This window comes from Callospermophilus lateralis, chromosome 19 (assembly GCF_048772815.1).
Source record: "Callospermophilus lateralis isolate mCalLat2 chromosome 19, mCalLat2.hap1, whole genome shotgun sequence".
Taxonomy (NCBI): Eukaryota; Metazoa; Chordata; class Mammalia; order Rodentia; family Sciuridae; genus Callospermophilus; species Callospermophilus lateralis.
Genome location: NC_135323.1, coordinates 14,369,474 through 14,389,889, shown reverse-complemented (window position 1 = coordinate 14,389,889; position 20,416 = coordinate 14,369,474). Strand labels below are relative to the sequence as shown.

At 42.2% G+C, this 20,416-nt stretch overlaps 1 protein-coding gene across 3 annotated transcripts in view; it reads left to right on the top strand.

Annotated features, from left to right (window-relative positions):
- Dcun1d3 (defective in cullin neddylation 1 domain containing 3) overlaps positions 1 to 13,091 on the top strand; it is a 33,350-nt gene extending 20,259 nt beyond the window's left edge. For 2 of the 3 annotated variants that reach the window (XM_076840313.1, XM_076840314.1), the window contains 2 exons: positions 10,323 to 10,858; positions 12,273 to 13,091. In XM_076840313.1, the coding sequence (XP_076696428.1) occupies positions 10,428 to 10,858; positions 12,273 to 12,756 (915 nt within the window). In that variant the 5' untranslated portion in view covers positions 10,323 to 10,427 and the 3' untranslated portion in view covers positions 12,757 to 13,091. Of the gene's footprint in view, positions 1 to 8,227; positions 8,306 to 8,758; positions 8,918 to 10,322; positions 10,859 to 12,272 lie in introns of those variants that run through there. The other variant, XM_076840315.1, reaches the window with a different exon arrangement.
- The last annotated feature ends 7,325 nt before the right edge of the window (positions 13,092 to 20,416 follow it).

Here is a 20,416-nt window from a genome sequence, read left to right as displayed (position 1 = left end):
AGGTTGAGCATGGGGGAAGAAGAGCTCTCTGTCTTTTGAAAAAACATTTTGAGGAAATTTAGATTAAATAAAACTTGAAAGACGTTCTTATGAGAATTCTCTTTTCAGCCTCTTCCATCCCATTCTATCATTTAGCATTACTTTCTTAAAGTCCTTGGACTCACTGTGAAAGAAATTTTTTTTTTCTTTAGCTATCTTATATCCTTCTTTGGTAGTTGAATATTTTTCCTTAAGTATGTTGTCTTTAGTGCTTTTGGTAAAAAAAATTTTAAGGATCTTGAATTAGTTGGCAGATATTATAAGAAGATATTAAGAGAAATAAACACTGTCAATAAACTGAGAAAAAATAACTTCTTTTTTTAAAAAGTCATGTGTATATAAATATATATGTATGAGTGTGGGTATATCTATATCTGTCTATATATATATGATCTATGATCCATTATTTTCTCTTCTAGGAACTTATTCTCAGAAAGTAATTATAAATATGCTAAATTTATTTATTATCCTGATATTATTTATAATAGTGAGATGTTGGAAGCAAGCTAAGTGTCCAAGAAACAATAAGGGATTAAATCGACAAATTATGATATTTGCGTTCAGTGGAAGCCTTATCTGGTTATTAAAAATGTTTTAACACAAAATCTCAATCTCTTTGTCCACCTCTGGAGTACAGTGCCAGATTTTTGACAGATTGAATAGTTGGGTATAAATAGTCTATGGGTTATGTGAAATAGCTGGAGCATTAGTGGTGATACCAATAATACCACTGAATTGCTGCTCTTTTAAAAACATTTTGAGAGGGGAAATTTTTATGAAAAGTGTTGGGTGGAAAAGATTGCAAGATGGGATGAACAGTATGATTTCAGTTTTGTTTAAAGGCTTAATGTGCATAATATGTACATGTGTGTATGTGTGTGCCATCCATATGTGCTTATTTTATTTTATTTTTTTTAAAGAGAGAGAATTTTTTAATATTTATTTTTTAGTTATCGGCAGACACAACATCTTTGTTTGTATGTGGTGCTGAGGATTGAACCCAGGCCACACGTATGCCAGGCGAGCACGCTACCGCTTGAGCCACATCCCCAGCCCCCATATGTGCTTATTTTGAAGACTGAAATTAGGTACTCTAAAATATAACTGGAGTGGTGGGATCACTGACTCTTTTTCTCCCTTATGCTTCTTTACATTTCTTCCCTCCTTCCCTCCCCCCCCCCGCCACCCTTTTTCTTTTTTTTTCTTGTCTACATTTTCTAATCTTCACAGAATAAATATGTAATACTTTTGAATTGGGCATCAGGAAATGAAAGTTTTAGTGGCCTGACTTTTCTGACCAGGTTGGTGATGTGGTTGAAAGCAGGAATTCTTTTATTGTACAGATCTTTTCTGTCCCTCTTCAAGCTCTTCCTGTCTGCCCTGCATTAACTCTCAGCCTCTATCATGGGCCTCTAGGAAAAAGCTGATAAATGTAGCCTTAATGGATTTAGGTTTTTGAGGTTTTTTTTTTTTTTGTAAATAATTAGCAAACATTAAAAGACATTGATTAGTTACCATGTGATGAACTTGAGGCCTACTTAGAGGCTGTGTGGCTCTAGAAACCACATCTGTTCATTTGTGGTCATTCAGGTGCCCCTTTAAGACATTTGGAGGGCAGTCATTTATCATCTTTGTGTCAGGTTCCTTCCTCATCTTTTGACTCATTTCAGTTTCCTTTCTTGCCTTTTATTGAGATGCAAAAATCGACTCCAATTAAGTATTTTTCAGTTAGTTGCTGACTCTTGAACTTCTCAGAAGGTGACTGAAAAGTGAACAGAAGTATGGTAATTGGATGTTTGAGGGCAAATTGTGTATGGTCAGGTGAGCCTCCAGGGTAGCTGATAGCCATATGCTGCCTGGAAGCAGAGAATTGGTGCCTACACCTTCAGTGGGATCTAATGAGCCACCATCCTACAGAAGGAGACAAGTTGCAAGCTTACACTCAGAGATGAGTGTAGCAGGCATGCTAGTTTTATTATAGTACCATGGAGCAACCAACCCAAGACTGTCCTCTGTTTTTTAAACAGGGAAAGTCACTGGAAAAACTGGCTCAGAAACAAAAAGAGTAGCCAACATAGAAATCCCATACTTTTTAATGATACCTGCCCCCTTTCCCACATAAGTGGGCAGTCAGACCTGTCCAGAAAAATAGTGACAGCAAAAATTATTTCACTGTGGGTCAGTGAAATGCTCTGGCCCCTTTTTGATTATTTTGAGTCATGTGGGATGTAGCTCTTGTAAATACCTCAGTTCTTAAACCCAGAGACCAAAAATGATTTGTTATTTGGTGTTTGGAAATTTTTATAGTAGTGTATGTGTGTTGGCTTGATGGTGTTTGGCAGACATTTGGTTTAGCCAGTCCACGCTGGCTTCAGTCCTCAGGCCTCAACTGGATATATATTCTCAGTAGTGTACAGTCATGTGTTGCTTAATGAGGGGGTTGTGTTCTAAGAAATATGTCATTAGGAGATTTTGCTATTGAGCAAACACCATAGAATGTACTTAACATCTTGATGATAAAAGTCAGTCACTCTGTATAGCCTCTGATGCAATCAAGAGACGGTAAACACAAGATGTATGAGGCTGCTGTTGGCGTCACACCACATGTTGTTTTACAGGAAACTTTTATATGTAGAAGTATGCTCTAAAGATAAAAAGCATAGTAAATTCATAAGCCCGTCACATAGCAGTTTATTATTGCTGAGTATTGTGTACCTATTTATAATTGTGTGTGTGGTACTCTTAGATGACTGGCAGCACAGTAGGGTTGTTACACCAGCATCAACACGAAAATGTGAGTAATAAGTTGCATCATGACCACAGCAGGATGGCTAGGATGGTTTCCATGTCAGGAGGCAAGAGCAGTTTTTCAGCTCCGTTATAATAGTGTAGGACCACTGTTGTATGCGTGCTCCACCGAAGCATTGTTTATGTGGCGCATGATTGTTTTCAAAATGTGCAGGTAAAGAACAATGACAGCACTTTGAAAAGAAATTGCTTTGCTAAACAAGCTGGTCTTAGTCATGTGACCTGACCTAAGATTATCTTATAGAAATGTAACCAGTTGGTTTATTTTATTTTAAAAATGTTTTCTCTTTCATCTCTTCCGTCATCCCTCTTTCCTTTTGCATTTTTGAGTTGGCTATGTAGAACATCTTGTGTTCCTAACTGGATCTGCTGCCTTGGGTTGCTGCTGTAGGACATTTTAGGACAAAAAGTCTTTTAAAAGCGTGAAAATAGAAGCAGACAGGTCTTATTTGCTTTGGCAGAAGGAGCAGCTTTCCCTCCCAAGTAGCTCTCAGTAAGACCTAATCTCCAAAGGTGATCTTTTAAGTCCTGAGTTCCAAGTGACAATAGCGACTCTGCATTTATAGCAGGTGCTTGATTTTTCCTCTTTGGTATTTTTGTTATTCTAGGAAAGAGTTTGCAAATGGACACCACCCTCTTTCCATCTTTTTCTCGGGTCATTCAGAATTTGGGGCTGCCAGGTAGAATCAAGGGCTCTTGTGTTCTTGCCTTGAGACTCCCTGGAGGATGGCTTCTGCCAGTACAACTGCTTCAGCCCTTGGCAGCTGTAGAAAAGCTGAGGAATTCACATATTTACTTCTTCTGGCCTTTGGGTATCTGGCATATACAGTGAGAAATAAGATACATCCAGCTAAGGCTACAAACTATTTAGATAAAAGTTGAAAAGATGGGTTTCTTATCGCTAATATGTGGGAACACCAGCATCTGTCAGGGGCTTCTTATTACTGAATAGACTCTAGATGGGAACAGAGAGAAGTGGATTGGATTGGTCCCTTCTGTCGAGGAAGTCTTAGAGTAGATCTCAAGTGCTTGGCAGATTCTTTTTTTGTGTGCCAGCAGTTGCCTCCTGTTTTTTAGCTCCTCATTTCGGAAAGCTGTTCCTTGGGTGACAGGCTCCCCATCCGCAGCCAACACAGCATTCCTCAGAGCAGGCTTCCTGACCCAACCAGCTGCAGCAGCAAGCCAGCTTGCTCTGGTCTGTTTGCCATATGTCAGAGCCCATTGCTGACCCTGCAGAGATCAAACTGAAATGGTTAAGGAAAAGAAAGGCAGCAGAACCAAGTTATCCATACTCCTTGTCCAGATGGGAGTAGCCTTATGCTCTCTTTCTCTTTGGGGCTTAGCTCTGATCAGCATGGACAGGAAGAAGCATGAGGACCATTCACTAGGATGCAAAGTAGAACCCTGAAGCATTGTACATTTAGAACTTCAGCTTGTTGGATGTCAGAAATGTGAAGGAAGTCCCAGAACACTAATCCAGACCCCTTGTTTAATGTTGAGGTCACAGAAACTCAGAGAATTTAAGTGACTACCTCAGGGACAACATTGCTTAGGAAGACTTCAGACAAGAACCAAAGGCGGCCCTGGAGTTTGAGCAGATCTACTCAGTACTCCTGGAACACACTTAGGTTGTTGATAAGTATGTTTTCTTCTAGGGGCACCATTGTCTCCTTGCAGGAGGGGTGTATCCTGGCACACATCACAGCAGGAACAGTATAGTGAGGCTAGTGGTGGAGAGCAGAGTCTGGAGTCCTGGATTTGAATCCTTTTTCCTTCATAGGCCGGCTCTGTGACCTCAGGCCTACTCTCTTAAACTCTGTTCACTTCCTCCCACTATCAAATGAATTAAACATGACAATTCATGATAATCTACTCCTAAGTATAATGATTTAAAAATATTGATAGTATGTTGTTAATGTGGACCGACCATATTTGCCCACTCTCTTCCTGTTTCATGCTATGATCAAGACCTACCTTCTTTGTGAAACATTCTCATGGGAACTCTGATAGACTGCTCCCCCGCCCAGGTCCCACTGCCAGAGGTTAAGAAACCTCAGTTTCCTAATCTATAAAAGACAGAACAACCTATTTTAAGCTTGTTGTGAGGTTTGAAGGTGATACGGCTATGAAGCATGCAGCCCCAGGCTCTGCGAATGCTGGGTCCCTCTCTATTTTTCTTTCCATAATAGTAGTTCCCACATCTCTTTCCTTTCCCTATTGCCATTTATTCCAGGTCCTAGTGGGTTTAGTTCAGGGTGATTCTGTTTCTTAAGAGGCAGTCTGTCACAGCAGTTGAGAGTAATCACCTAGAAGACAGACAGCTGGCTGTCACTTCGTGGAGCTGGGTGAGAGACAGGAGCAGCTTCCTTACCTTTTCTTGGAGCTAGAGCATCTATGGGGACCTCAGCCTCTGGGATTGCCCTTTGGGCCCAGCTGTGCCTGCTGTAGGCCTAGGGCCAGGCTGCCAGACAAGCCTATTCCCAGGAACAGCAGCCAGGGCTGGCACATAGGAGGAGGGAGTCTGAAGACTGTTTGATGCGAGGGCAGGAGGCAGAAGCAGCTGGAGTTGAGATTGAGAAAAGCTGGAGGCTGATCTTGGTCCAGTCTAAGCTAAGCAGAGCAGATTTACTGACATTGGTGTTTCAGATAAAACTGTTTAGAAGTAGGTTTCCCTGGTTTGTGTGCATATATTTTTAGTTTTTTGTGTTTTTTTTTTTTTCTTTCTCCCTGTTGCTACTTGTCTTGGCTCCATTTAACCCTTTGATGCCACTTAGCCGAGGCAAAAGGCAGTCCCACTAAATTTTGGGGGGTACCGGGGATTGAACTTACAGGCACTTGACCACTGAGCCACATCCCCACCTATTTTGCCTTTTATTTAGACACAGGGTCGCACTGAGTGGCTTAGCCTCTGGCTTTTGCTGAGGCTGGCTTTGAACCTGCGATCCTCCTGCCTCAGCCTCCTGAGTCACTGGGATTACAGGTATGCACCACTGCACCCAGCCAGAGTCACTTACTTTGAGAACATACCTGAATGGCTGTGGCAGCTCTGGACTTGCCACTGAGTAGAATACTGTTCCTAGCATAAGGGAGGCCTGATTCTAAAAGATCATTTTACATGGATTATCTCAAGTACTCTCCCCACAATCCTTGGATGTACAAAAGGATGAGCTGCTTGCTGACAGTTAATTGGTACATTCCCCATGATTGAAATCTAGGTTTGCTCAGCCTCCTAATTACTGTGTTCCTCTTTTCTCCCTTGCTAGATAGTCTCCTTGACCTCAGTATGCCTCCATTTATTTTCCTGTAATTGAGGGTGATTACTTCATAGAAATACATTTAAATATAGCTACTAAAAGACTTATAAAGGGAATTTCTTAATAATAATGCGGTTGTTTTTGGAATGTTGGCACTTGGGTGCCTGGATTGTGCTCAGGCTGCTCCTGTAGAGTTGCAAAGGTCAGGAGGAGGACCAACTGGGGAGGCAGTTCCACTGAATGATCTGAGTAGAAAACTGGACACTCTGTCCTGTAAACCTACAGAGCTGAACTAGGTGGGAAGGGAAAGGCATCTAGAACTGGCTGAAAGCCTGCTTCAGGTAAGGGACAGGGTGTGATCATCAATTTAATAAAGTGTTCATCAGGCACAGCGAGGATTCACCTTGGATTTTATTCAGGCTCAATTACTAGGAAATCTGTCCTGTGGAGAGCCTGATCCCCTGGTGTTTTGGGGCAGTGGTGCCTTTGAGTAGAGTCGGTGCTAAGGTGGGTGCAGATGCATTATGGTTGTACATAGGGAGACTGTTTCTGAGCAAGACCCAAACTAATGACTCAAGGTGGTATGGGAATCTTAGCTGAACCTAGGGAAACTGAGGCCTAGAGCCCATTGTTCAGATGGGGCAAGCTGAGCCTTCCAAAAGGCTAACCAGACTAACCTTTGCTCAGCATCTTTTAACAGGTACCTTATCAGGAAAAGTGCCACATACTCAGTCTGCATTTCTTCACTGAACCCTACAACAGCTCTATAAGGCAGATCTAAGAAATTCAGGTTTCCATCAGGGTTAAATAATTAGCCAGTAGCAGAACTGGGCTTTGGGTAAAGCTCTAAGCTGGAACTTTAACCCCCTGGTGGACCGAAACATCCCAGGATTAGGACAGCTGGACTAATTCTAGTCCCCACCTCTGGTGGGGCTGAGCCCATGGGCACCCTGCCTACCAGGATCATGGTGGCAGGGCTGGCCTGGCCTGGGGGAGGATATCCTTTTTGAGCACTAGGCACAGAACCATGTATTGTTTCCTTCCAGTGGCTGGATAGTTGAGGATTTGCTGTTTTGGGGTTGCTGTGGTGTCACTCCTGAACTCTGGACCCAACCCCAGGTGTTCCTCCCCTGGAGGTAGGTGTAGCAGTATAGCTCGGGGGTATAGGTCATGGTTTCTTGGACCAGACTTACCAGGTTCTGTTTGGTGTGGGATCTCAAGTAATTTACTCTGTGCCTCAGTGTTCCTGTCTTTAAAGGGGATTGTGGTGAGGTATGTGAGTTAAAGTGCTTAGCATAGTGCCTGGCACCAAATCAAGTGCTCAATAATCGATAATTGCTATTATTAGCTATTAGTCAACAGTTAGTGAATCCAGGGAGACCTTTAACTTTAAAAGGCTTGCCCGCCTGAGATGCAGGACTGAGCACTGTGATTGGGCCTGCGGAAAGTTCTGTGAGCAGAGAAGTATTTTCCCAGGGAAGGGGTAGACACAGAAGAAGGGAGTCCACTGGGCAGTAATCAGAGTAATTAGGAAGCCATATTCACCATCAGACCTGAAAATATTTTCTTCTGACTTGAGACCACCATGCTCCTCGCTCGACAGGCAACTGGAATGGGGGCCTTTCAAAGAAAGGAGCCAGAATGGAAGAAGGATCTGGCCTTCTGACATTGACCAGTTGATCATATGTCGACATTGATTTTCCCTCCTTTTCTTATCTGCTGGGCATGTTAAAAGCCTTCAGATTTCAGCTGGTTCCACTGTGTCAGGTCGTCTAAGTTGCTCTTACATTGAAAGCTGATGGGGTGAATGAGACTTGGGGCTCTTTGGGAGCCCCGTCCATTTGGTGCTTACCTGGACACCTTGGTGCCAGACTGTGGAGGAAGCAGCAGTGTGAAGCGTCTGCCCATGTGGGTGGGGTGAGTGGCCTGGGGTAGGTGGGTCAGTGGAGGCCAAGAAATCCTCTTATCTCATCCGGTGCCCTGTCCTCCCTCAGCAGCAGGAGCTGAGCAATAAACCCTGGTGAGTCATCCTGCCTGGGAATCAGAGTTGCCAGTCTGTGAGCATGTGGGGTTTGTGTAAGTTTGGGCCTTTTGTTTCTTTCAGCGCTCCAGTCTTTTAGAAACACAAATCTGGAGACCAGACCCTCCACATGGTACAGTCCTTCTTGTTTGGAGATAATTCTACTTGAACAGTTGCTTTTCTGGTATGATGGTCTTCCAAGAATGAACCCCTTGCCTTTTGAAAATTTGAATAGGCCCTTGCTTATGGATTACTAGTTATACTCTAAAAGCGTGAAAAGACTTTTTAAAAAAACCTTACCTAAAAAAAAAAAAAAAAAAAAAAAAACTTAGTTCTGCACACACTTAATAAATGCACACACTGATTGATTCAATAATTAATAACGAATGGGCTGGGGCTGGGGCTGGGGCTTAGTGGTAGAGCACTTGCCTAGCATGTGTGAGGCACCGGGTTCGAACCTCAGCTCCATATAAAAATAAATAAATAAATAAAATAAAAATGAAAAAAAAAAAAAACCTTACCTGGGTCTGTCGTTTTCACAACAAAAGCCCTAAAAAGGGTTCAGTGTGTTTGGGAAGCTGAATTGAAACTTGAGGACATGTGTGGACATGTCTTTTTGTCATTTATTCTCTTTGAGGGTGGAGAATGGGACACTCCCTGATATGATGAGTCTCCAGTAACTACAGGAATGATTCTGACTTCATTTTAAGCTTGCACATTCAGAGCTTACCCTTAGAATTTCCTCTTGAAGACAACTCCCATTTTTTCTGCACTATTTGGAGGAAGTCAAGTTAAGGTAAAGTTTAAAGTTTCAGCCTTTCATAAAAACTACCCTGTGCCCCACTGCCAGGCTTTCAGGAGCTTTGAATTTATATCAGGGAGGCCCATGAAAGCTCAGTAGAACTGAGGAGGCCCATCTGGGACTGACATTGATTTTATCTGGTGTCTGCTTTCCATACTTCTGGCTCCTGATCCACATTTCTATTAACAGTGTAATTTCAGTGGCTGCAACTGGCAAAATTTTGAAAGTTGTAAATTATAAATGGATTTTCTAGCAAACTAATTGAAGGTAAGGATGAGGCCTGAATGGATAATGTAGTCTTAGAAATCACCTTCCCTTTGGCTCAGACATTTCTGGCAATTCATTTAAAAGTTATTAATTACAATAAGCAATTAATAAACCACCATGATGAGTCTGGTATGTATCATTGCAGACTTTTTCTTTTTCTTCCAGTGGTTAGTTATCCTACCATTTAGAGATTGTGCAGGGTGAATCAGCCTTTTTTTTTTTTTAATATTAATTGTTGATGAACCTTTATTTTATTTCTTTATATGTGGTGCTGAGAATCGAATTCAGTGCCTCACACGTGTTAGGCAAGTCTGCTACCACTGAGCCACAACCCCAGCCCAGCCTTTTTTTTTAAGTGGAGACATACTGCTTTGGAAGACGACCTGACAGTCCTCTAGGATGGTCACATTTATTGTGAGCTGGGCTTCATTTTTTATATAGCCTTGTTGCAGACCCAAAGGAGGTGAAAAAGAAGCTACTCCTTGGAATACTGCTTTTTTGTGTACAGGCTGGTAGATGACTTCTATGGGTGGGGGAGTGGAGCAGGGTAGAGAAAGGATATTACGCCTGCTGTGAGGGGCAGGCACAAGAAAGAGTCTGGAGAGAGCAAATTTCACTTTGCTGTTTGTCTAGGCCCCTGTTCATAGTCTTGATGCTGCAAATCTCTTTAGGCCATAATAAGACTGTATAGCTACCTTGGACATGGTCACCCCTTCTCCTTATTCATCTTTCTTAAAAAGAAAATCTGAGGGTATTGAAATTAGGAACCAGAGATGAACCTTCCGGCTTAACCCAAGTCCAGATAACTTTGTTATGTGATGGCTAGTTGGCAAGACAAATTTCCTCTGGAACATTCCTGTCACAACTGTAGTCTCTGATGGGTTCTGCACATGAAACAGCCTTTTGTAACCCATGTTCCTTAAAGAATTCTAGGAATTTCCCTTACTGGTTCTTCATGTGTACCCTAGCCCCTGAATTTCCAGGGGGACTTATAGAGCTGGTTTATGAGGGAGGTGATGATGAACTCAGGTTCAGTGAAATGGAGTGGTCATTGTATGGAATGGTTCCTGGGGGGTAGTGTCCATACCCCACTCCTCTATTGAGAGGTGACCACTTTTTAATTTCTTTCCAGGTTGGCTGGCTCCTCTGGCTGATGGCATGTTGAGGTACATGGGCCAGTGGCAGCGAGGGCATCCAATCCAGAGGGGGCCACTCTAGAGGCCAGGCCACCACCACCATGGGCCAGTGTGTCACCAAGTGCAAGAATCCCTCATCAACCTTGGGCAGCAAGAATGGAGACCGGGACCCCAGCAGCAAATCACACAGCAGGCGAGGGGCAAGCCACCGTGAGGAACAGGTGCCACCCTGTGGTAAGCCAGGTGGGGACATCCTCGTCAATGGGACCAAGAAAGCCGAAGCTGCCACTGAAGCCTGCCAGCTGCCAACATCCTCCGGAGATGCTGGGAGGGAGTCCAAGTCCAATGCTGAGGAGTCTTCCTTGCAGAGACTGGAAGAACTGTTCAGGCGCTACAAGGATGAGCGGGAGGATGCAATTTTGGAGGAAGGCATGGAGCGCTTTTGCAATGACCTATGTGTCGACCCCACGGAATTTCGAGTGCTGCTCTTGGCTTGGAAGTTCCAGGCTGCTACCATGTGCAAATTTACCAGGTAAGTCCCCAACAGTTCAGGTCAGCAGGTGAACAGAGGAGGAGAGAACACCCTTGGGCAGTGGTGCCAGCTAGGATAGAATAGTTGACTTCACAGGGTTTGGGGTAAGTTTTATTTATTTATTTTACTTTTGCTGACAAAATTCTCTGAAGCTTAAATGCTCTGACTTAAATTGTGGTTCTGATCCAGAGAACCCCCTGAGACTTTCCTATTGGTTGAAAAATGCATCCCTGGCACCACAGCAGACTCATTGAAAGTAATCTCAGGGTAGGGCTCAAGCATTTGTATTTTGATAATGCTTCCTGTATCTGAAGTGTACTTCACATTTGTTCTCGCAGGATAAAGCCTTTGCCTATTTTGTAGGTCAGGTTTGAAGCCTATCATAGCATTACCAGGCAACTTGTGAGAACCTGGACACCAGCCATCTTTGCCTGAAGTTAAATGAGGAATAATCCAGGGCAAGTCCTATTGCCCAGCTGCTGCTCAGCTCCACTGCTGTCTTAGATCTTTCTTTCCTTTCATTCCTTTGCTCGTCTCACTCAGTATTGACTGTCTGCCTATCATGTGCAGGGCACTTAGTGCCCATACAGTGAGTACCTCTGGGCTGTCCCTCTGGGACTCCATGGAGCCATTTGTTCTGTAGATGTTACCGCAGTCATGCATCTATGTGGAGGTTGAGGGTGAGGCAGGGTCATCTCAGGACATGCTTTGACGAGCACAGGGTCATGAGTAAGAACAAACTTTAAGACCCAGATGAACAGTTTCTAGTTTTTAGGGCCTCATGGGTAGGTTGCTCTCTCCACCTCAGATGCCTCACCTCTTCAGCAAGTACAGCAGCCCCTGGGAAGATGATCAGTGTGAGACCATGTCATACAGGTATTTAAAATACAGATGCAGTTGTTGTTTTTAATACCAGAACTTTAAGATCTAGTGGCAGAGTTGCCCAGGCTCATCCAGAATTCTTGGTTCCAAGAGTCTCCTTGGCCGTCAACAAAAATATTCATAGAACAACCCTTAGAGAATCAAAAAGGAAGCAGAAAGCCTCTCTGTCTGGAAGGAGCCTTTTTCCCTATTGCAGTGTAGGAAACAACAGGCCAGAGAGCAGGAGACTTGCTCTTAGCTTTGGGAAGATGAATGGATTATAAGTGAATGAACCTTTATCAGTTGCCGCCCAGTGCCAGGCACAGTTAGAAGTAGTCAGCATCTGTTAGCTTTAGTCCTCCCCCAAACCCTATGAAGGCTGTGTTCTCAGTGTGATCACTGAAGAAATAGGAATGCTTAGTGGAGGAGCTGGAATTCTAATCCCGATCCTTAGGCCTCAGGGCCTTGCTGCTTTCAGTCATTATAGTCTGTTGCCTCTCAGTTAATGATATCTTTTATCATAATTAATTATGTCCTTTCCTTCCCATTATAGGAAGGAGTTTTTTGATGGCTGCAAAGCAATAAGTGCAGACAGCATTGACGGGATCTGTGCACGGTTCCCTAGCCTCTTAATAGAAGCCAAACAAGAGGATAAATTTAAGGATCTCTACAGGTTTACATTTCAGTTTGGCCTGGACTCTGAAGAAGGGCAGCGGTCACTGCATCGGGAAATAGCCATTGCCCTGTGGAAACTAGTCTTTACCCAGAACAATCCTCCTGTGTTGGACCAATGGCTAAACTTCTTAACAGAGAACCCCTCGGGGATCAAGGGCATCTCCCGGGACACTTGGAACATGTTCCTTAACTTCACTCAGGTGATTGGCCCCGACCTCAGCAACTACAGTGAAGATGAGGCCTGGCCAAGTCTCTTCGATACCTTTGTGGAGTGGGAAATGGAACGGAGGAAACGAGAAGGAGAAGGGAGAGGCGCACTCAGCTCAGGGCCCGAGGGCTTGTGTCCCGAAGAGCAGACTTAATGGCTCTGTTCCAGGAGCAGCAGCAAGGATCTGCCTGCTGCCCTGCAGCCAAGCGAGGAATTGGACCTTTCTGGAAATTACCGAAGATCCGGATATTTTCTACTTTACACCTTTCTCTGCCTTGTATCTGAAAGGGCTCTAAAATGCTGTATCATGTTTTAGGCACTTTCTTCATTTTTGGTTATTTTGGTTATTTCTTTTTTTGGGGGGGAATCCCCCAAAATATTTGAACCTGGCTACATGTTGTGTATCTTCTTTTTTTGAAGCCTTCAGATAGAATAAGCCTGCCATTTCTTGCACAAATTTAGGTTTTTGGTTTTTTGTTTTTTTGTTTTTTTTTGGGTGGGGGAGGGTGTAGAGCCGGGTGGGGAGAATGGGACTGTTAGGTTGAATTAACATTACAAAATGATACAGTGCCAGATCTCAGTTTTGCATATTGTTTTTCAGGGCAGGTCTGTACTGTGTGTAGTGTTGTTTACATGGTTGAAGTTAGTTTGTAATTATTATTTTTAAAGATTTACCCAGATTTGATAGCAGTGTTAACTGTTAACCACATTGCATTAATTTCCAGACAATTGAGAGCTCTTGGAGAGCCAAGGCCAATCAAGAGCATTTGCAGTCTGGTGACAACCCCCTTTTAAGCTAATTTATCCAAAATCCCTATTTCCCTCACTTCTTGCTCATTCCTTCTTTGACCTATTACATTTCATGTTGAGTTTATCCATCAACATGCTGCACCTGTCAGTCAAGTGAGCAGTTTTATTTTTTTTAGAACACATTGTACTGAGAACCACTTAAGCGTTGAATGCAGAGAAAGCAGTGCTACCTCAGTTTTGCTGGAAGTTGACGTCTTTGATAGTTTTCTTTCTTTGATGAAGTTTCTGTATTTTCATGTTTTAAGTGGAAATACTTTGTTTTTCATTTGTCTTGGAGCCAAAGTTTCTGTTCCTGGTGGTCGGAAGACTGTGCCTGCCGGCCAGCTGACTTGAAGGAAAACTGTGGTATGGAGCTCTGCTTGAATCTTTTTTTTCCCCCCTTTTCTGAGTGTCATCAGCTAGCTTACTTGTCTGGCATGTGCAGAAGCCTGGGGCTGGTCTGAACTCTGCCAAACAAATGTCAAAGTGTATTTAATAAATGTGCCCTTTCCCTTCTTGCTGCACCCATGTTGTCACTTAACCCCTAGGAGTTATTTATTATCTTTTTGTTAATGTCAGGCTCATTTGGGGTAATGTGATGACTGTTTAGGTTTACATGATCCTCTTCTCTTTTTCCCTCAAATATGTATATATACATATATTAAATATGTATATATTTTACCTATATAAAATATATATATATACACATATATGTATCTATATTTGTTTGTTTCTCTGCCTGCTAAACTGGCCATAAAAGAGGGAGCTGCCTTCAATATATAAAGTGTAAGTAAGAAGAGTGCCAGGGAACATCATAATGGAGGCTTTCGTATCTGAACCTGACCATTTTTACTACAGAACATGAATTTGCCCACACCTTCCTTACAGGATGGGGGCCTGTTGCCCACATTGCTTGCTCCATGTGGCCAGCTTTGGCCATACTGCCATTGGGGCCTGAGGCACTAACGCTGGTCCTATCAGGTTTCAGTAGAGGGTCCTCTTGTTATTTTTCCATTAACATATATATGCTCAAAAGCTGTATTGGAAGGTGGATGGCAGGAGCTTATAACAGTTCGGCTTCTAACACTTTGGAACAGATTAAAGGGAATCTTTTAAATAAAAACTTATAAAAATCTTTATACATTTGAGGTAATGAGAGTTTGTCTATTAAACATTTGGAGTTTTCTCCCCTAATTAGTCTCCCACCCCATCCAGGTATATATTTCTTAACCTGGACAGGAATCGCATGCTTTGAGTTCCTTTATTAGTAGTAGCTCTGGGCTCTCATATGTACAGAGATGCTTATTTAAGGAGTTTAGGCTGTTTTTCTACATTTGATATTGAACATACTTGGAATTTTTCTTTTTTTTTAATTTCTAGACCAGATAGTTGCCCCTTCTAGAGTAGCAGATAAGAGATTTTTCTATCAGCCCCATTAAACTCTGACAACACTGCTGGAAAGCTGAAAAGGCTGCTAGGCCAGGTGTCGCTTTTGGTTGTAGCTAAATAAGACACGAAGTCCTTGTGTAAGAGCCTCCAGGGTCCCCAGTTGTGGGCTCAGTTGTAGTTGCGGTACAGATTCTCTTAAAGAACGTTCTCTTCCAGAGAGTTTGCAACTCTTGTTTTTGCCAACCCTGGATTAGGAGAGTTTGGATGAGGGAGGAGAGGCAGGCTTCACCTGGCCAAGTTCTGTAAATCAGTAGGGTGTGTGGGAAAGAGCACAAGAGAGCCGAGAACCTGAGGACTTTAGAAGTGGCTGGATGCTTTCCCCAGACTATAAACCTGCATTTGTGCATTAGGTTTGACAGTGTTTTTTTTTGTTTGTTTTGTTTTTAACTATTTGGCTTCCTTTCCCCATGGAAGAGCCATTGAGAAATTACTTTTGATTATATTTTAATGATCCCTTTGTTGAGAAGTCAGAAGAGGGAGCAGTCAGGGAGGGGACTTGCAGGTTTGAGTCCCTGATGCTCAGCAAGGAAGTCAAGCTTCTACAGTAGCTCTGGGCCAGCGCTTGACCCTTTTGTGACCACGAGGAAAGCAGCTGAAGTGTGTGTGAAATGGAAAGCCCCTGTTCCTCTCAGTGTAGAAATAGGTTTGCTGCTTCAAGGCAGGTGAGCAATAATTTGGGGGAAGAAGCCAAATGCTTGCCCCTCATTTTAGCATTGTCAACAGGGTGAGATGGAGAGGGGCAGGATGTGGATGCCATGTTGAAGATCTGCAACATTTGAGGGTGACTAAGAGTAGGTATAAGAAATTTGCTTGATTTGGGCAAAAGTCTCTGTGAGATGTTTCTTTAGCAATTTATTAGCCAGCTGGTATAAGATGAAATACTGCTTCATTGAATCGCTTCCCCTCATTCTTGCCAAATTTGAGTGTATCATTTTTAACTTTACCTCCTCTAATGGCACTTTGCTGTGCTGCCCCTGGTTGCCTCAGTAGTTCTCCTCTCATCATGCCAGATGTATACACACACGAGTTACGTCAACCCCATACATACCCTTATGGTAATGGAAACAGCTGGCTGAAGATCCAAATCCCAAACTTGTAGGCCCAGGAAAATACAATTGAAAATGTACAAAGTGTTTTCAGCAGTAAACTTCCACTAAAAAGTGGATACAACTAGCCTTCTTGTGAAAGAGGGAAGGATTAAGCCACAGGGCATTGGTCTGAAACAGTACTGATTGTCTTAAGGCTGGTGCCAAAATTCAGTCCTCAGGCCAGGAGACTGCAGGGTGTTGGGACCCCGTATTTCACTTGATGGCCTCACATACCATGCCAATACCAAGACTTGTAGTAAAGTTTATGAACCAAAACATCTATATTTTGTAGTGTTTGGTTTGCTGTATTTCGTGAGGTCTTCAGTGCAGCAAAGCCCAAAGGTAGCTGCTTCTAGAATTTATTTCCTTCAGTTGTTTCCTATTTTTCTTGTGTCAATTATGTTTGGTTAATGACTTGAATACCTGAACGGACAAAGGTCTTTCTTGGTGGACAAAGATCTTCCTTGGAGGACTCCAGCAGTATTTTGTTTAAGCAGCTAAAAGGACTGTACTGAAATGTTAATTAGGACTCATTTGAGGACATGTGACATTTATGGATCCTCCTCTTATTCCCAGTATCTTTCCTAAGTGTAGAAGGGATTCCCACTACTCCCACTCAGAATTATTCCCTTGCTAAGCTATAAAATATAGCATAGATCCCGTTTAACCTCGACTGTGACTGCATGTCAGTGAGGATCAGCTCCCCCTTCCCCTTTGAAAGACAGATTGATGCTTAAGCACTAGTTGCAGAAACCAAGATGGTCCAAATAGCTTTGAGTAATCCTTCAGATTCTGCTTCTGATTCAGGTGTGGGGGCATCGTGTTCTACCTAGTCCTCTTCTTGAAAACCCAGCCTGCTCTCAGAAACCTCCTTCTACCACCTGCTTTTCCTGCTACTTTCAACACAAATCTTGGGTAATGCCAAAGGAAGCCATTCAGCAGCTGCTGTCCTTTTTCCCCCAACACATATACACTTCCTCTGGGAGAAGTGTTTTTCTTCTCGCCCTGGTCCTCAGTTGTGATTAACTGCTCTTACCTGTTGCACTAATGAATATGAATTGAGGTTGCAAAGAGGGAATTTGAAGCAATAGGCAAATGGGGCTTGGATGAATTGGTCTTGCATATATCCTGCCTTAAGCTGCTGAGGTGATGAGTCCACTGCTCATGTGACCCTCCACCTTTGTGGATCCCTCTTGGTTTGGTACCAGCATGTCTGTTTGAGGTTATATAAATTTGACAAAAGTTAAAACTTTTATTTGTATTCTCTGCACTGTTGCACTCTCCAAATGGCCCCTTTTGTCTTTGATGTCTCTTTAATTTTTTTTTCTACTTTGGAAGGTAACCTGCTGGTGGATTTAATAAATTTGTTTACCTGAGTATTGATATTTTTGCAAACAAAACAAAACAACAGTCAATTTATTCTGGAAAAAGTTCTACCCCCTGGAAGCCTTTGGGGTCCCCAGTACTTGCAGGCAAACATCACATGAGTCATCACCATAGGGCCACTACCTAATCTTAACTGAATTCCCAAGAGGAGTAAAAAATCTTAAGCATGCCCCTGGATCTATTAATTTTGCAGTAGTTAATGCAAAGGAGGTAAGTTGACCTGTTTTAACTGTCCAATGCCACTGTGACCTTCGGCAAGTTAGTGAAATTCTAAGCTGTCCTTTTACTCATCTGTAAAATGAAACTCTTAATTCCACAGGAGTGTTAGGATTTCAAAGAAAATCTATAAAGCCCATAAGATAAAAAAGTGATCATATTACAAGCCCTCTTTAAGCTTCTCCAAAAGGACTTTGTGTGAGTAATGCAGGGAATAGTGAACTGGACAGGGCTTGGCATGGTCACAGGTGATCTCTTAGGAGCTTACTTTCTGTCTAGGTGAGTTTTCACTAACATCACCCCCAGGGCTCCCATTACATTCTACAAGTCTGATATGATGGACCACCTTCAACCCTGAGCTTCTTCCATTGTAGTTTTCTGCCTAGGTCTTGTGTTTAGGAATGTTACTAACCATGTCACTCATTTCTTTGGTGAAGACCATGATGTCCTCCCCAAAGATTCCTAGCCCCATGTTATCTCCTAAAAATAAGTAAGTACAGCGGCAGGGATTAAATGTGCTTTTTCTTGTCAGTTAAAGGGCTTAGAAATTATGGCTATATTCCCTAGCTGGGAAAGTTCTCGGATTTCTTCATTGAGTTGGATTTTTCTTCTTCCTGACCAAGGTCATCATCAGGTGGGGGCTGAACGGGACATCTAACGGGTGACTTTTCTTTAGTATGTCCCCAAGACACTTGGCGATTCCCCCCAAACAGGATGTTGATTTGTGTATTTGAATACAGCCTGGAGCTATTCCAAGTGTCACAGTGCTGTGCTGGTTACATACAGCTAAAATTCAATCTTCAGAAAGATAAGGGACAAACAACTTTCACACAATTGCCAGACTAAGTGTAACTGCATGTGGAATGGACATGTAACAAGTCAGTGTACTGAAGGTGGTCTACTGGATCCAGAAGAGTCACTTCAGCATTGGCCTCTTGTCACATCTAGTTACCAAAGCAAATGGCTATGCTGGGTCTGAAAATCATCCCGCTAACTGTGAATTTTGACCCAGATGGAAAACAGTTAGTCTGACTGGGAAGGAAAAGTTAGGAATCCTAACTTGATTTCCTTTCCTTTCCTTTGTCTTTTGAGATGCACTATCTTAAAGCTATCAAGTGCATATCTAGGTTTACCATTCTTTGTAATATTCTGACCTTGATTCAGAGTGGCTGAATGAAATAGTCTTGGTAAAATAAAGATCAATAACAATGCAGTCAGCAGCAAAGCATATTAACTCTAGCTGGAGGGTCTAGAAATCCATGCTGATGAGGACTCTTAAGGGCCCTTTTCTTACCTGGTGTTGCTGCTGAAATTGCTAGTATATTATATATGAAAGTTATATGAGTGTTCTATTGCAAAACAGAAGAAACCATGAGTGCCAGCTCTAGTACTAGGTAGAATAAAAGTGGAAGTAGAAAAATTTAAATCATTAGAAATATGTGAACTTGCAGTGAGAAATTGACCTCTAGATCAATCAGGACATTCTAACCATAAAAGTAAATGAAAGAAACTTATGAAACTTAAAAAGTAAACTAGAAATGTGTTTGTAATAATTAACAATTGACACTAAATCGGTAAAGAGCCCTTAAAATGCAGTATGGAAAAGTACTTCATTTTCCATCAGAAAAATGGGCAAAGGATATGCCGAAGGAGAAAAAATTGGCCAAAAAGCTTCTGGGAAAAAAAAAAAAAAAGATGTTTGCCAATCTAAAGGGTTTTCATAAAAATAGAAATTAGAATACCAAAAGTGGAACAAATCCATACTGGCAAACAGTAAAGGCTTTCTGGCATTAAAATAACCTTTAGTGTTAATACTCTTTAATCCAATAATTTCTCTTAAGACCTTAAGTACTATCTGCCAAGTGTGTATATGTAAATATATAGTTGGTAGCATTACTTAGGAAGAACTTGTGTTAATAGGATAGTGTTTTATAAATTATGACATATCAATGTACAGTATTATGCAGCTATTAAACTATCTACTGTTTTTTAAATAATGATGGGAAAAGTTTGAGAAGCTTGTCAAATCTCTGACAGATTATAGGATTAGATGTGATTTTAATTTTCCTGGATTTTCAAATTTCCATTAATGGCTTTTCTATTTATAAAAAAGGAAAGACATTTACAAAGAAGAGGACAAAGGAAACAAAAACAACATGGCTAAGTGTCTACCCCACTATAGGCTGGGAAACCAGAAAATGGGAATAATGTGTTTAACACCTAAATCAAAAGTTCTCTAAAAAAGTTTGATTTGTTTCCCCCTCCCCCCATGAGCTACTGCTTCTTTAGCAGCTGCATTGGCTGCCTAGAAGGGTGTGGGAGGAAAAATGCACAAACACACTTATGAATGGAATGTGTGTTTTGCAAGAGGCCAAGTTGGCAGCTTTGGCTTCCAAAAGGTGGAAGCATCAAGAACAGAGTGTGCAGACTGAGGTCTCAGAGGCCTAGTGGGTCCAGGGCTCTCTCTGCAGAATAGAATTAAGGCATACAGGGAAGCCTCTAGCCCTACCTATCCAGAAGGAAAGGTCTTTGCTAGTCTTGGGAGCAAGGTAAATGGTCTAGGTTCAGGGAGCCCTAATCTGCCTTTTCTGCACTTTGAAAACAATCCTCAATTATTAAGCACTAACAGTGGGTTTTCCCTAATATAATTCTCAGAATAACCTTATAAAGAGGTAATAATTTCCTCATTTTAAAGGTGAGGAAACTGAGGCTGAAAAAATAATTCATACACAGTCCACTATTCTGACATTTTCCACAAACTATTCTCCAAATACAATTATTAAAAGTAGGTATTTCCTCATTTTGTACAGATTTGTAAATGGACTCCAGTAAGGTTAATTACCTTCCCTAAGAATACCTCGGAGTAGAACCCATCCATATCCCAGG